This window comes from Vombatus ursinus, unplaced genomic scaffold (genome assembly GCF_900497805.2).
Source record: "Vombatus ursinus unplaced genomic scaffold, bare-nosed wombat genome assembly UNPS02014775.1, whole genome shotgun sequence".
NCBI classification, from domain to species: domain Eukaryota; kingdom Metazoa; phylum Chordata; class Mammalia; order Diprotodontia; family Vombatidae; genus Vombatus; species Vombatus ursinus.
Genome location: NW_020954553.1, coordinates 17,870,060 through 17,881,765, shown reverse-complemented (window position 1 = coordinate 17,881,765; position 11,706 = coordinate 17,870,060). Strand labels below are relative to the sequence as shown.

Genomic DNA, 11,706 nt, shown 5'->3' with positions numbered 1-11,706 from the left:
GTGCGCCGACGCCGCCGCCAGTAAGGGACCAGCGAGAGGAGGCTGTGCATTCGCAGAGCGGCCGCTCCGCCCTCCGGGGACCAGCGAGAGGAGGCTGCGGACGCCCAGAGCGGCGGCGTGGCGAGGGGCGGGGCCAGGCCGAGGCGGGTGTGGCAGGGTTGGCGGAGGAGGCTGCGGCCGGAGCGGGCGGCAGGAGCGTCTGGACCTGGCCCCGGAGCCCCGGTAAGGAATCGTGCGGGCCTGCACTCGCTGCTGGGGGTGGGGAGGTGGGGGCGGTGCTACGAGCCCCTTTTGTTGAGTAGGAGACAGAACCGAGGGTGGGAGGGAGCTGCCCGCACTCCGCCGGCCTGGAGGGAGGGCGGGTGGAGTCCCGGGTCCAGTCCTAGGGCTGCCGCCAGGACGCAGTGTGATCACGGGCCGGTCCCGACCCTCTCTGGGCTTCGGGCAGCCCTCCGCTGTCAGGCGGGGCTCGGGGCAGTCTGCGCCAGTGCCTCCCCCCACCCTTGTCTGGGGCGGGGGTGTCTCCGGAGAGGGGAAGGGGGCAACGCCCAGGACCGACTCCGTAGTTGCTGCTGGGGGCTTCTTTCCCCGCTCAACTCGGATGGAGTAGTGGTTTTCCCTCTGTGGGCACTCCCAGCACCCGCGGAGATAGCAGCCTCTTAGTTAACTGTTTGGTAAGTGTTGCTGTGGCGGAAGAGAATTTGTCTCCTGGGGACAAACTTCTCGCGTGGAGCCTCCGAGCCTTAGCCCAGCTGGTGCTCCCGCGACAGACGTCCTGGGTCGTGCCCTGCTGGCAGAGTCCCGGGGGGACTTGCTTCGAGGCTTATTTTTTGCACACCCAGGACACTTGTTTGGAGACGAGAGTATGGACTAAAGGGGGTGTGGGGGGAATGTGGAAAGGCGTTCCTTCTGTAATGTATGTGTGTGTGTGTGTGTGTGTGTGTGTGTGTGTGTGTGTGTGTGGAGATGTAACTAGGAAGAATTAAAAGAATTATCAAACAGTGTGAATAACGAATTCATCATCCTCTGAAACCTTCCCCCATCCAATTGCTGCTGGGGGGTCTTGAACAACCCAGGGAAGAAAGGTGATCTGGCAAAATACAGTACTTGGGGAGGGGGGAGGCAGATGACCAACTAGGACATGAAGTGGAAGGTTAGGGTGATGACTAGCTCTTCTCTTTTGTGGGGAGTAAGCCCTGATAACCATTGCCCACATTGATTAGTGCCTCTCCCCCATCCTCCTGACTATCCAGGGTCCTAAGGAGCTGTCATCATGGACGACATTTTCACCCAGTGCCGGGAGGGCAATGCTGTGGCTGTTCGTTTGTGGCTGGACAACACAGAAAACGACTTGAACCAGGGGTGAGAGGATTTGAGGGGAAAGTAGGAGAGGAGGTGTGGCTGGGCAGGGCAAGCAAAAGCTCAAGGAGACCTTGGCATAATAATGTTATTTTTGTTATCTAGCCCCCATTCCTTTCTTGCCCTTTGTTTAGGCAGTGCCCCAAGGGTATAGTTTCTGTGATCTATGCCTTCTCCTAAGAAGATATATTTGGAGGGGACTGGTGATGTTGTGTGGGATTTTTTTGTTCTGCAGAAAAAAGGAGAGGCAGAACATCCACAACTGGGCTGGGGAAACACACATTCGAAGTGTGAAAACATTGGGATAAGGTTTCAGGGCCTGAGTTCCTGGTACAGCTGAGTAAGATGAAGACCCCAATTCTTGCCCTGAGGGTGGGGGAGATGAGGCCCCTATACACAGAACTCTGAAAAGCAGAATGTGAAAGTGCTAGGGAATTCAAAGAGATCATGTGAGGATCTCATTGGACTAGATATTCATTTCTAAGGTCTTAAGTCTATGATTCTATATTAACCTTTTTGCCAGGATTACTATAGTGGCAGATATAGTACAACTGAATTTCAGTATAGTCTTTGACAGTTTCTTATGTAAGACAGAGTTGTGAGCTCTACCCTCTAGTTGTCTAGCCTCTGGGCTAGGAAAATTAGGCAGATTTAAACCCAAAGAGTAGTGGGTCAGTGTTAGCTTGGTGGGAGGTCTCTAGTGGAACGATTCAGGCATTTTGTTGACTTTTACTGCTCAACGTTTTCATTGTTTACTTGAGTAGAGGGCTAGATGGTACATCTATCCTATTTGCAGATGACATGAAACTAGAAGCAACAGCTAAAAAACTGGACAACAGAATCAGGATCCAAAATCATCCTATGAACCTATGGTCAGGCCAGATCTAATATGATGAAATTTCATAGGGTGTTCAAGCATCTAGTCTTATTTTTGGATTAAAATTTTCAATTGCACAAGTACCAGATTGTGAATATGCAGCTAAACAATTCCTGTGGAAAAATTTGGGGGTTTTATGCAGGTGGAATATGAGTTAATGTGACAGTGTAGCCAAAAATGTTAACTGCTTCCCAGGTCTCCTTCAGAGGCATTCATTCACCACACATTTTATTCAGCACTTATGCTGTGCTAGGCAGTGGCAATACAAAGATAAAAATGAAATAGTCCCTCCTCTCAAGGACCTTCTATTCCACTGGGGGAGAGAGGAGATAAAACATGTATACAGGACAGTCCAAAGTGAATATAAAGTGATTGGGAAGGGCACTGACACTAATGACTGGAGGGGAATCAGCAAAGGCCGGTTTTACCAAGGAGCACTCGAGCTGGGTCTGAAAAGAAGCCAGGAATTCTAGAAGGCGTGGGTGAGGAGGGAGTTCATCCCACTCATGGGGGACAAGCCTGTGTCTAAGAGGCTGGAGATGGAATGCCCAATTTGGAGAATAACAAACAAGTCATTTTTCCTGAAAATTAAGCATGTCCAAGGAAGAGTAATGGGAAGTCAGTCTGGATAGGTCAGAGTTTCATTGACAAGAGTTTTAAAAGCCAAATAAAAGAGTTATTATATAGTAGAGGCAACAGTCACTAAAGCTTCTTGAGCAGAGAAGTGACAGGGTCAGAACCTGCATTTTAAAAACAACAATTTGGAGGCTATGGATTGAAGAGGCCAATTAGGAGTCTTTTGCAGTAGTCAAGGCAAGAGATAATGAGGGGCTAAAGGAGGGTAGTGGTTTTGTGAATGGAGTGGAGATAGGTGTGAGAGATATTGTGGAGGTAACAGCTCAAAAGCCTTGGAAACTGATTGGTTATGGTAGGCAAGGGACAGTGAAGTATCAAAAGTGACTCCAGAATTTTTGAACTAAGATGGCTGAGAGGATGGTTGATCCTGAACAGAAATAGGTAAGTCAGAATGAGTTTGGGCAGAGAGGTAAGTTCCATTTCAGACATATTTAGGTTGAGATTCTTATGGAGCATCTTATTAGAAATATCTAATAAAAGGTTGGTGATTTAGGGCTGAATTCAGCTCAGGAGAGAGACTAGGTCTGGATATAATGATCTTAGAATCATCTGCTTAGAAATGATAATTGAACATGTGGGAGCTGATGCAGTCACCAAGAAAAGATACAGAGAAAAAAGAGAGGGCCAAGGACAAAGCTATGGGGGAGACCTAAGGTTAGGGAACCAAACCTGGATTCAGCAAAGAGACTGAAAAAGAATGGCTACATAGGTGGAGAACCAGTAGAGAAAAGTCAGGAAGATCTAGGGAGGAGAAAATATTGAGGGAGGGGTTGGTCAGCAGCATCAAACACTGTTGAGAGGTCAAAGATGATGACTGCAGAAGGGCCACTTGGTTTTAGTAATTAAGAAATCTTTGGTAATCTTGGAGAGAACATTTTCAATCTAGTGGTAAAATCAGAAGCCAGTTTGGAATGAGTTGAGAAGGGAGCATTAGGAAAAATGAGTGTAGATAGCTTTTTTTTTTAAAGAATATTATTAATGAAAAGAAAGGTAGAGGATAGCTTGAGGGAATGCCATAGCCAAATAAATGATTTGCTTATTTAGGATAAAGAGCATTTTTTTAGGCAGTAGTGAAGAATGAGCCAGATAGAGAGAAATTGAAGATTAGGGAAGGGGAAGGAGATGGAGGCTGATGAGGGGTGAAGGGGACATTGGAGCACTGGAGATGGCAGAGGACTGGGTCAAAGGTACAAGTTATTGGGGTGACCAGGAAGATAGTGTTAATGGTTTTTTTGAGTTGTAGAAAAAGGGGAAAAGATGGATCTCACACTCTTGTTTCCCAGACTAGGTCATATGCAGGGGTTGGGGGTGGAGGACTTAAGGAAAAGAGATTTGGACCAGAGCAAAAAAGAAGGATGGTAAGTGGAATCAGTTAGGCCCAGTTGAAATTAGATAATGTAACAATGTAGTTCTCCTGAGCAGCACAGTTATGTGACTTCTTCCAGCACTGCTCAGCAGCACAGTGATTAGAAGTTAAGTTTGATAGGAGTAAAGACACAGGGAGACATAGGATAGGATATTAAGGTGAGATAAAAGAATTTCAGAGTTCTGGATCATAGAAGTGAATTCTCATGGGTGATGGTTAAAGTAAACCTATGACTGTCTTGTTGAAGATTGATGAACAGGGAAGCCACATCTTGTCCTCTGCCTTGCCCTAGTTGGACCTCATCTTGAATATTGTAGGATTTGGCTGGGTGAGGAAAAGGATAGGGAAAGCTGTCATGTGAAAAGGCGGATTAGGATTGATATAGGGAAAAATCTAATAATTAGAGCTACCTAGAACATGCAGTAGTTAGTAGAAGTTCCTTATCATTCAACATCATAAATCGGATGCTAGAAAACCAGTTGTTCAGGCTGTTTTAGAGGAAATTCTGAGCCGTGTGGACTGGACTGGAGCAGAGTCTCAGGATCTCAAGAGTTTGTATTTATAAGTAATATTTGTAGTTGAAAGAAGCAGAAGGTAGCAACCCAATAGCTGCACTAACTAGAGCCTCTGTTCCACCCCTCTGGGAAATGACCCAAACCCTTCAGGCCCAGCCACACCCCTCCTCCTCAAGACTAGCCAGTCCCCAGCCCTCCTGGAGCCCTTGACCCACCCCAGTCCTGCCTCCTGACTCCCCACAGACTTTGTGGGAATTTCCTTTTATGGCCATTTGACCAGAGGCCCTCTGCTGGAGGCAGGCCCCACCCCCAACAGCTTCTGACTCCCCCCTCCCCCGCAGTCCCTAGAGTTTTGCCAGAACTCTTAAGGATTCTGCAGTTCTAGGGACTGTCCCTCTTTTAGCCAATACATCCTGATGTGTGATTTCTGCTAGTTTTTTATTCTGCCCCTAAACCCCATCCTCACCCCACCACCCCCATTTAAAAAAATCCTCATGTGTATGTAGAATTTTAGTTTTACAAAGTGTTTTCTTCACTTCTGTGTACAAATTAATTTTCCCCATTTTATAGATTAGGAAACTGAGGCTGAGAGAGCTTAGATGACTTGTCCAGGGTTATACATCCAGTATCAGCTAGAAATGGAAATTTTATGATTCCAGTCGAGTTTTCTATTGTACCTACCACACCACTATCTGTCCTATTCCTCAACCCCTTAACCTACGACCTCAAATCAATTGATTTCTCTGACTTTCTATCGGTAAAAAGGGAATGATTTCCACAACCCACTTCTCAGGGTAGGGGCTGAAAGCACTTTGTAAAGCATAAGACAGTATAGAAATATGATTTATGATCTTGTTTTTTCCCACCTTCTAGGGATGACCATGGTTTCTCTCCTCTGCACTGGGCCTGCCGAGAGGGCCGCTCAGCTGTGGTTGAAATGCTGATCATGAGGGGGGCCCGAATCAACGTAATGAACAGGGGTGATGATACACCCCTCCACTTAGCAGCCAGCCATGGGCACCGGGACATTGTACAGAAAGTAGGCATTGTTTTCCCTCTCCTTCTTTATATCATATAGATCAGATTCACTGTTTAGAGGAGTGGGAGAAAAGGATACAGTTTGGCCCTTGACAATGGATAAGGAAGGACTCTTCGTCCTCATGCCAATACATAGACATAAAGAACTTCTCGTCATTCAGAAGATAATTGTCTGAGGGTGGGCTTGAGATGTTGAATTAAAGGGGTGCATAAATGTACTTTCTGTTTATTCCCAGTTGCTCCAATACAAGGCTGACATAAATGCAGTGAATGAGCATGGGAATGTGCCCCTTCATTATGCCTGTTTCTGGGGCCAGGACCAAGTGGCAGAGGTGAGGACTCCACTCATTTCTTTTGGGATCAGATGCCTGATCTCCAAAGGGAGTTATAGGAGAAAGTGAATGGTATGAATTCATGTAGTGGGGCTGGCACAGCAAATGGCCCACTATGGTCATTCCTTTCCTTCCCTTCCCAGGACCTTGTAGCTGGTGGAGCACTCATCAGCATTTGTAACAAGTATGGGGAGATGCCAGTGGACAAGGCCAAAGCCCCACTTCGAGACAGCCTCCGAGGTGAGCCACAGATCCTATACTCTCACTTTCCAGCTCCTCAGATCTTTCTCTCATGAGGCTGTATGTGGGGGAATAGATTGGGGCCCAGCTTTCCTATTCCTGTCACCCAGCGGGGTTGTGCTCCTCATTGCTTTTCCTTCTCAGAACGTGCAGAGAAACTGGGCCAGCCAATGGGCCGTATTCCATACAAAGACACATTCTGGAAAGGGACAACACGCACTCGACCTCGTGAGTTTGGAGTGGCTTACTCTTTAATACCCAACAACACTTTATGTACCTCCCTTAACATTCTACTCCTCGGTGAACTCCACACTTCCCCCAGTTCCCTTATCCTTTAAGGGACTGGCCCTGGACACCTTCCCCCATCCCCACCTCCCTTCAGGGAATAGCCCCTACATAGCTCCCCTATCTAACACCCCACTCCTCTCAGGGAACGGCACCCTGAATAAACACTCAGGCATCGACTTCAAGCAGCTCAACCTGGTGGTGAAACTCAACGAGAACCAGTCAGGAGAGGTGACCTGTAGACCTTTAAGAACCCCCTAGTTCCAAGCCCAGATCCCCTAACTGCCTTAGCCTTGGCCTCCTAACCACATCCTATCCACCCCAAGCCTCCCGGCCATGCCAGTAATCCCATGTTGTGCTTTCTCTTGCTCTCTAATCATCCCTCTATTTAGCTTACTGTATAGTGGGGAAAAAGCCCTGGATCCAGGAGAGAAATTGGGTTTGGCTCCAGCTTTATTATTTTGCTATGAGTAAGTCACTTGATCTTTCTAGGTTAGTTTCATTTGTAAAATCCAAGTGGTTAGATAAGATTATCTGAGGTCCCTTCCAGCTCCAAATTCTGTGATCTTATACTGCGTGGCCCTTATCCCTAACCTGATCCTGCCTGTCCCAACCCAGCTGTGGAAGGGTCGATGGCAGGGGAATGACATCGTCATCAAGATGTTGAAGATCCGGGACTGGAGTACAAGGAAGAGCAGAGACTTTAATGAGGAGTATCCCAAGCTGAGGTGGGGGAGTTGGGTGCATGGGGAGGTAGGGAGCTAAAGGGACAGAGCAACATGTGAATTCTGACTTGTCTTTGCAGGATTTTTTCACACCCCAATGTGCTGCCTGTGTTGGGAGCCTGCCAGGCACCCCCTGCCCCCAACCCCATTCTTATCACCCACTGGATGCCTTATGGCTCCCTCTACAACGTACTTCATGAAGGGACCAGTGAGTTGTGTCATTATGCCCAGAAAAGGCTGGGATTCAAGCTGTGGACACCAGAGGGTGGGGGCAGGAATAGAAACCTAAAGCCAGCTGTCTGGTCTGAGGAAAAGGGGCTGCTAAGATTAAACTTAAGGTAACTCCTTTCCCCTTCTCTGAACTTTCCTTATTCCAGATTTTGTTGTTGACCAGACTCAAGCTGTCAAGTTTGCTCTGGATATGGCACGGGGCATGGCCTTCCTACACACACTGGAGCCCCTCATACCCCGGCATGCCCTCAACAGCCGAAGTGTCATGGTAAGGCTTGAGGCTGCAGTGTACTTGAGATGTCTAATCCAACTGTCATTTGAGCACAGATCCCCACTACAACCAACCTTCATCTTTTTTCTCAGATCGATGAGGATATGACTGCCCGTATCAGCATGGCTGACGTGAAATTCTCTTTCCAATGTCCAGGGCGCATGTATGCCCCTGCCTGGGTGGCTCCTGAGGGTAGGGGGGGATGAAGGCAGAAGATAGCAGATTTAGTGGGGAGGTGGGGGACAGGGAAAGAATCAGCGTTCTTATCCCAATCCTCTCTCCTGACCCAGCTCTGCAGAAGAAGCCAGAGGAGATTAATCGTCGTTCTGCAGACATGTGGAGCTTCGCAGTGCTGTTGTGGGAACTAGTGACAAGGGAGGTACCATTTGCTGACCTCTCCAACATGGAAATTGGCATGAAGGTCTGGAGGATACCGGGGGGCATGTTGGGGGGCAGGGAGAAGGGAAGGTAGAAACAGATTTATGAGACAGAGAGAGGTCCTGAATCTGGGATTCTTGCTGCTTGTAGGTTGCCCTGGAAGGCCTTCGACCCACCATTCCTCCAGGTATCTCCCCACATGTGTGTAAACTCATGAAGATCTGCATGAATGAGGACCCAGCCAAGAGGCCCAAGTTTGACATGATTGTGCCCATCCTGGAAAAGATGCAGGACAAATAGAGCCATATGGGGTGAAGGGGGTACACTTATACCCCCTTCCTAGCAGCAGGCCCCAGGGCCCTTTCCCTCCCCTGGCAACGGTACAGCCACCTCAGCTCCACCCTCACCCCCAGCTTTAGGGGTTACCCTCCCTGCCCCATCTGCCAACCCGGGAGGGGATGGGGTAGGCTCAGCTTTTTTTCACACCACGCCAAGTCCTACTTCTCGGTGTCTTCCCAGTGTGGGAGGAGTAGCCACCTGCCTCAGTCACAATAAAGGTTTATTATGAAAACAGGCTGGTGTGGGGGTGGGTGGGGAGGAGGGAACAGGACAAATGTGCACACACCCACATGTGCCCCGGCCAGCCGGGGAAGAGGTGAACTTAGGTGAAGTAATGTGGCTTCTTGACATTAATGCCATACTCGCTGAGTGCAGGGGTCAAGTCTTCCATGGTCAGGGTATACTTTCGATCCTTGGAAAGAAAGTTGAAAGAGCAAAAGTGTGAGCCACGGATGTAATCTTGGTTCTTGCACTAACATGTTACATGTCCCAAAGCAAAGCACTTAACCAATTTGGACTGAGTTTCTATGTATATAAAATGGGGATGATAATCCCTGTGGCTTTCCCAGGGCTAAAGAGGCCTACCAGTAGAAAGTTTCTCAAGTTCCACAGCCCCAGGGAAGCATTTATCACACCACCAGCCTAGTCCCTTCTACTCACTTTGCTCTTGCTCCTGGAGCTGCCTGAGGCAGTGCCCTTCATCTTGCAGTGTTGTAAAGCATCATTGGCAATGTCAGAGATGAACTTCTGGGCTGCCAGGGAGATGAGCCGGACACTGGGAAGGTAGAAGGAGTTGGCATGTGGGGATAAAACCAGCCCCCCCTCAGTTTGAAGTCTATACTTGGTGTATAGGAAGAAGCCAGAGATACCCACTAGATGCTGGGGACTGGATTTACTGTCCCAAATCACTTACATTCTAGGATCAGAGGCTTCAAAACCAGCACGGTTCAGGTAGTAACCAGTAACAGCATCTGGAATCTAAGAATGCAACAAATCTTTAATCAGTTATTAAGTACATACTGTATCAGGTACTACTCGAAGCACTTGGGATACCAAAACAAGCAAAAACAATCCCTAGTTTCAAATAGTATTTATGGTCTAATCAAGAGAGAGGTGGTGAGGGGTCTATGTGAATGCATCTACACGTCTACAGATAGAAGGGGTGGGGAGAGTCAGTAATCAGGAAAAGCTTCATGTAGAAGGTAGCTCTTGAAATGATCCTTAAAAGAAATAAGCCTTTGGGAGAATTTAGCATTTGCTGTAGGCTAAGGCACATCTGAGACATGGGAGGAAAAGACGATTTTTTTTTTTTTGCTTTGCTCATCAAAGATATTACAGCCTAAATGGAAAGATGAATCTCATAGCCAAACAAAAACTAATGATTAGGGGAATGGCAAAAGCTTGGCCAGGAAAAGCTTGCTGGGAACTGAAAAAGCATTGACTGGTAGAATGGTGATACCTACTGTGGGTGTGTAGTCTTCCAGTTGCATGAGAAAGTCCACCAGGGGTGTACTAGACACAACAGGCTTGACCTCTCCATTGGTAGCACCAGGTAACACATACACTCCATTAGACATGGCACCTTCAGGGGGGGCGGTACCCCCAGCTGCAGATACTGGGACTGGCAGAGGATACATAACAGGAATTTCAAATGAAGATTAGGGGTAGGGGGAGGATGTTTGGGTAGGAAGCCAGCACTGAATTCAAAAGGAATCCCTACTCCCACCTAATCGTGTGGACCTGCTGATCTAGAAGTGCGTAACACTTGGTCCTCTCGGCTTGCACTTATCAGCTCCTCACCTCCATTCCTTTGTTTCCCCAGCGCCCTGGAAGACTCACCATCCCACCCACCCCAGTCCTTTAAGGACTTGCAGAGACTCAAGGGCTGGAAGAGCCCTCGGTCAGCTTCTCTTTGAGGACCTGGGGGGAGGGCGGTTGGGAGCCTTCCATCCCAGGGCAGCTTTGCTTTTGTCAGCACGGTATTTCCTGACGTTGATGCCTCAAGCCGTCTCCCACATGAGAGCCCCAGTTCCCTCCGGCTCTCCTCACCCCATACGGGTCCTGGTTAGCTTCCCCCCGCGCTCCCCGCTCACCCGAGGCCCGGCGGTCGGACGTATCCCCCCGGCCAAGGCCGGGGCCTGCGCCTCCCGCGGGGCTGGCCTTGCTCTCGGCTGGGGCGGGAGCCGGCGCCGGTGCTGGGGTCGGGGCCGGAGCAGGGGTAGGGGTGGGAGTTGAGGCCGGGCCCGGCGGGGCAGGGGCAGGGGCCGGGACCACCTCGGGGTCCGCGCCACTGCCACTCATGGCGCCGGGCAGGAGGCGGGGAACGGGGAAGGAAGCGGAGACCGAGGACTAGGAGGACAGAACCGCTTCCGCTTCCGTTTCCGTTCACGGTCTTTCCTCTCCCCTCAAGCGACTTCCGCCTACTTCCGGCTCAAGCCGCACCCTCCAATGCCGTTGACGCAACCTCGACACCCGAGTCCAATGGCCTGCCTTCGTTCCCCACCGGCTCCGGCTTAGCGCGCCTCTTTCGCCCCGCCCTCTAGACCATAGAGAAGTGCGAGGCTAGAGGGTCTGTGGAACAGGCGGGTTGCTATGGAAACCGTCCTTTTGCATCCAGTTGACTGTGAACCTGCCTCTAGACTTACGAGCCTCGGAGGCCGCGTGCGGGCCAGGCTCGGGCCCTCCCCTCTTAGCCCTGTGTGATTCCGGTCCACTGCGAGGCCTCGAGACTGTCTCAGGTCCTAGTTCATCTGTTGCTTACTGCGCGTACCCATAAATACCCTTTATCTTAAATTGTGCACATTGTGCTTTAACATTCTATCCAAACTTTTTTTTTCAAGTGGTAGTCTCCTTTGTAAAATCTCATTTCTGTACATTACTTTTTGCCATTATGGGCAGCTAGGTGGCACAGTGGATAAGAGCGCTGGACTTGGAATCAGGAAGACCTCTTAATGAGTTTAAATCTGGCCTCAGATACTTATGAGCTGTTCGACCCTGGGCAAGTCGCTTCACCCTGTTTGCCTCAGTTCCTCATTTATAAAACGAGCTAGAGAAGAAAAAGGCAGCTCACTCCAGTATCTTTGCCAAGAAAATTCCAAATGGTGTCATGTAGAG

General features: G+C 49.2%; 2 protein-coding genes across 2 annotated transcripts; one reads left to right on the top strand and one right to left on the bottom strand.

The window, feature by feature from the left end:
* The first annotated feature begins 136 nt into the window (after nucleotides 1-136).
* Nucleotides 137-8,824, top strand: ILK (integrin linked kinase). Its single transcript, XM_027864460.1, has 13 exons — nucleotides 137-222; nucleotides 1,254-1,362; nucleotides 5,627-5,792; nucleotides 6,028-6,123; nucleotides 6,267-6,363; nucleotides 6,508-6,591; nucleotides 6,794-6,879; nucleotides 7,267-7,376; nucleotides 7,454-7,581; nucleotides 7,751-7,872; nucleotides 7,968-8,067; nucleotides 8,166-8,296; nucleotides 8,404-8,824. Exons 2-13 carry the CDS (start codon nucleotides 1,274-1,276, stop codon nucleotides 8,551-8,553), a joined length of 1,359 nt encoding a protein of 452 aa, XP_027720261.1. The 5' UTR covers nucleotides 137-222; nucleotides 1,254-1,273; the 3' UTR covers nucleotides 8,554-8,824.
* TAF10 (TATA-box binding protein associated factor 10) lies at nucleotides 8,795-10,908 on the bottom strand. The gene is made up of 5 exons (XM_027864463.1): nucleotides 10,686-10,908; nucleotides 10,056-10,213; nucleotides 9,506-9,570; nucleotides 9,253-9,367; nucleotides 8,795-9,004 (listed from the first exon to the last, which is right to left on the bottom strand). The coding sequence occupies exons 1-5, from the start codon at nucleotides 10,891-10,893 to the stop codon at nucleotides 8,915-8,917; spliced, it is 636 nt and encodes a 211-aa protein (XP_027720264.1). The 5' UTR covers nucleotides 10,894-10,908; the 3' UTR covers nucleotides 8,795-8,914.
* Nucleotides 10,909-11,706: the final 798 nt, after the last annotated feature.

What these genes read in the sequence shown, in the direction of transcription:
- ILK (XM_027864460.1), top strand. Translation starts at nt 1,274, where the DNA reads ATGGACGACATTTTCACCCAGTGCCGGGAGGGCAATGCTGTGGCTGTT. An exon ending in GAAAACGACTTGAACCAGGG is followed by an intron (nt 1,363 to 5,626) that starts GTGAGAGGATTT and finishes CCCACCTTCTAG; the next exon opens with GGATGACCATGGTTTCTCTC. An exon ending in GCCAGGACCAAGTGGCAGAG is followed by an intron (nt 6,124 to 6,266) that starts GTGAGGACTCCA and finishes TTCCCTTCCCAG; the next exon opens with GACCTTGTAGCTGGTGGAGC.
- TAF10 (XM_027864463.1), bottom strand. Translation starts at nt 10,893, where the DNA reads ATGAGTGGCAGTGGCGCGGACCCCGAGGTGGTCCCGGCCCCTGCCCCT. An exon ending in GTCCGACCGCCGGGCCTCGG is followed by an intron (nt 10,214 to 10,685) that starts GTGAGCGGGGAG and finishes ATCCTCTGCCAG; the next exon opens with TCCCAGTATCTGCAGCTGGG. An exon ending in GCTCCAGGAGCAAGAGCAAA is followed by an intron (nt 9,005 to 9,252) that starts GTGAGTAGAAGG and finishes TTTCTTTCCAAG; the next exon opens with GATCGAAAGTATACCCTGAC.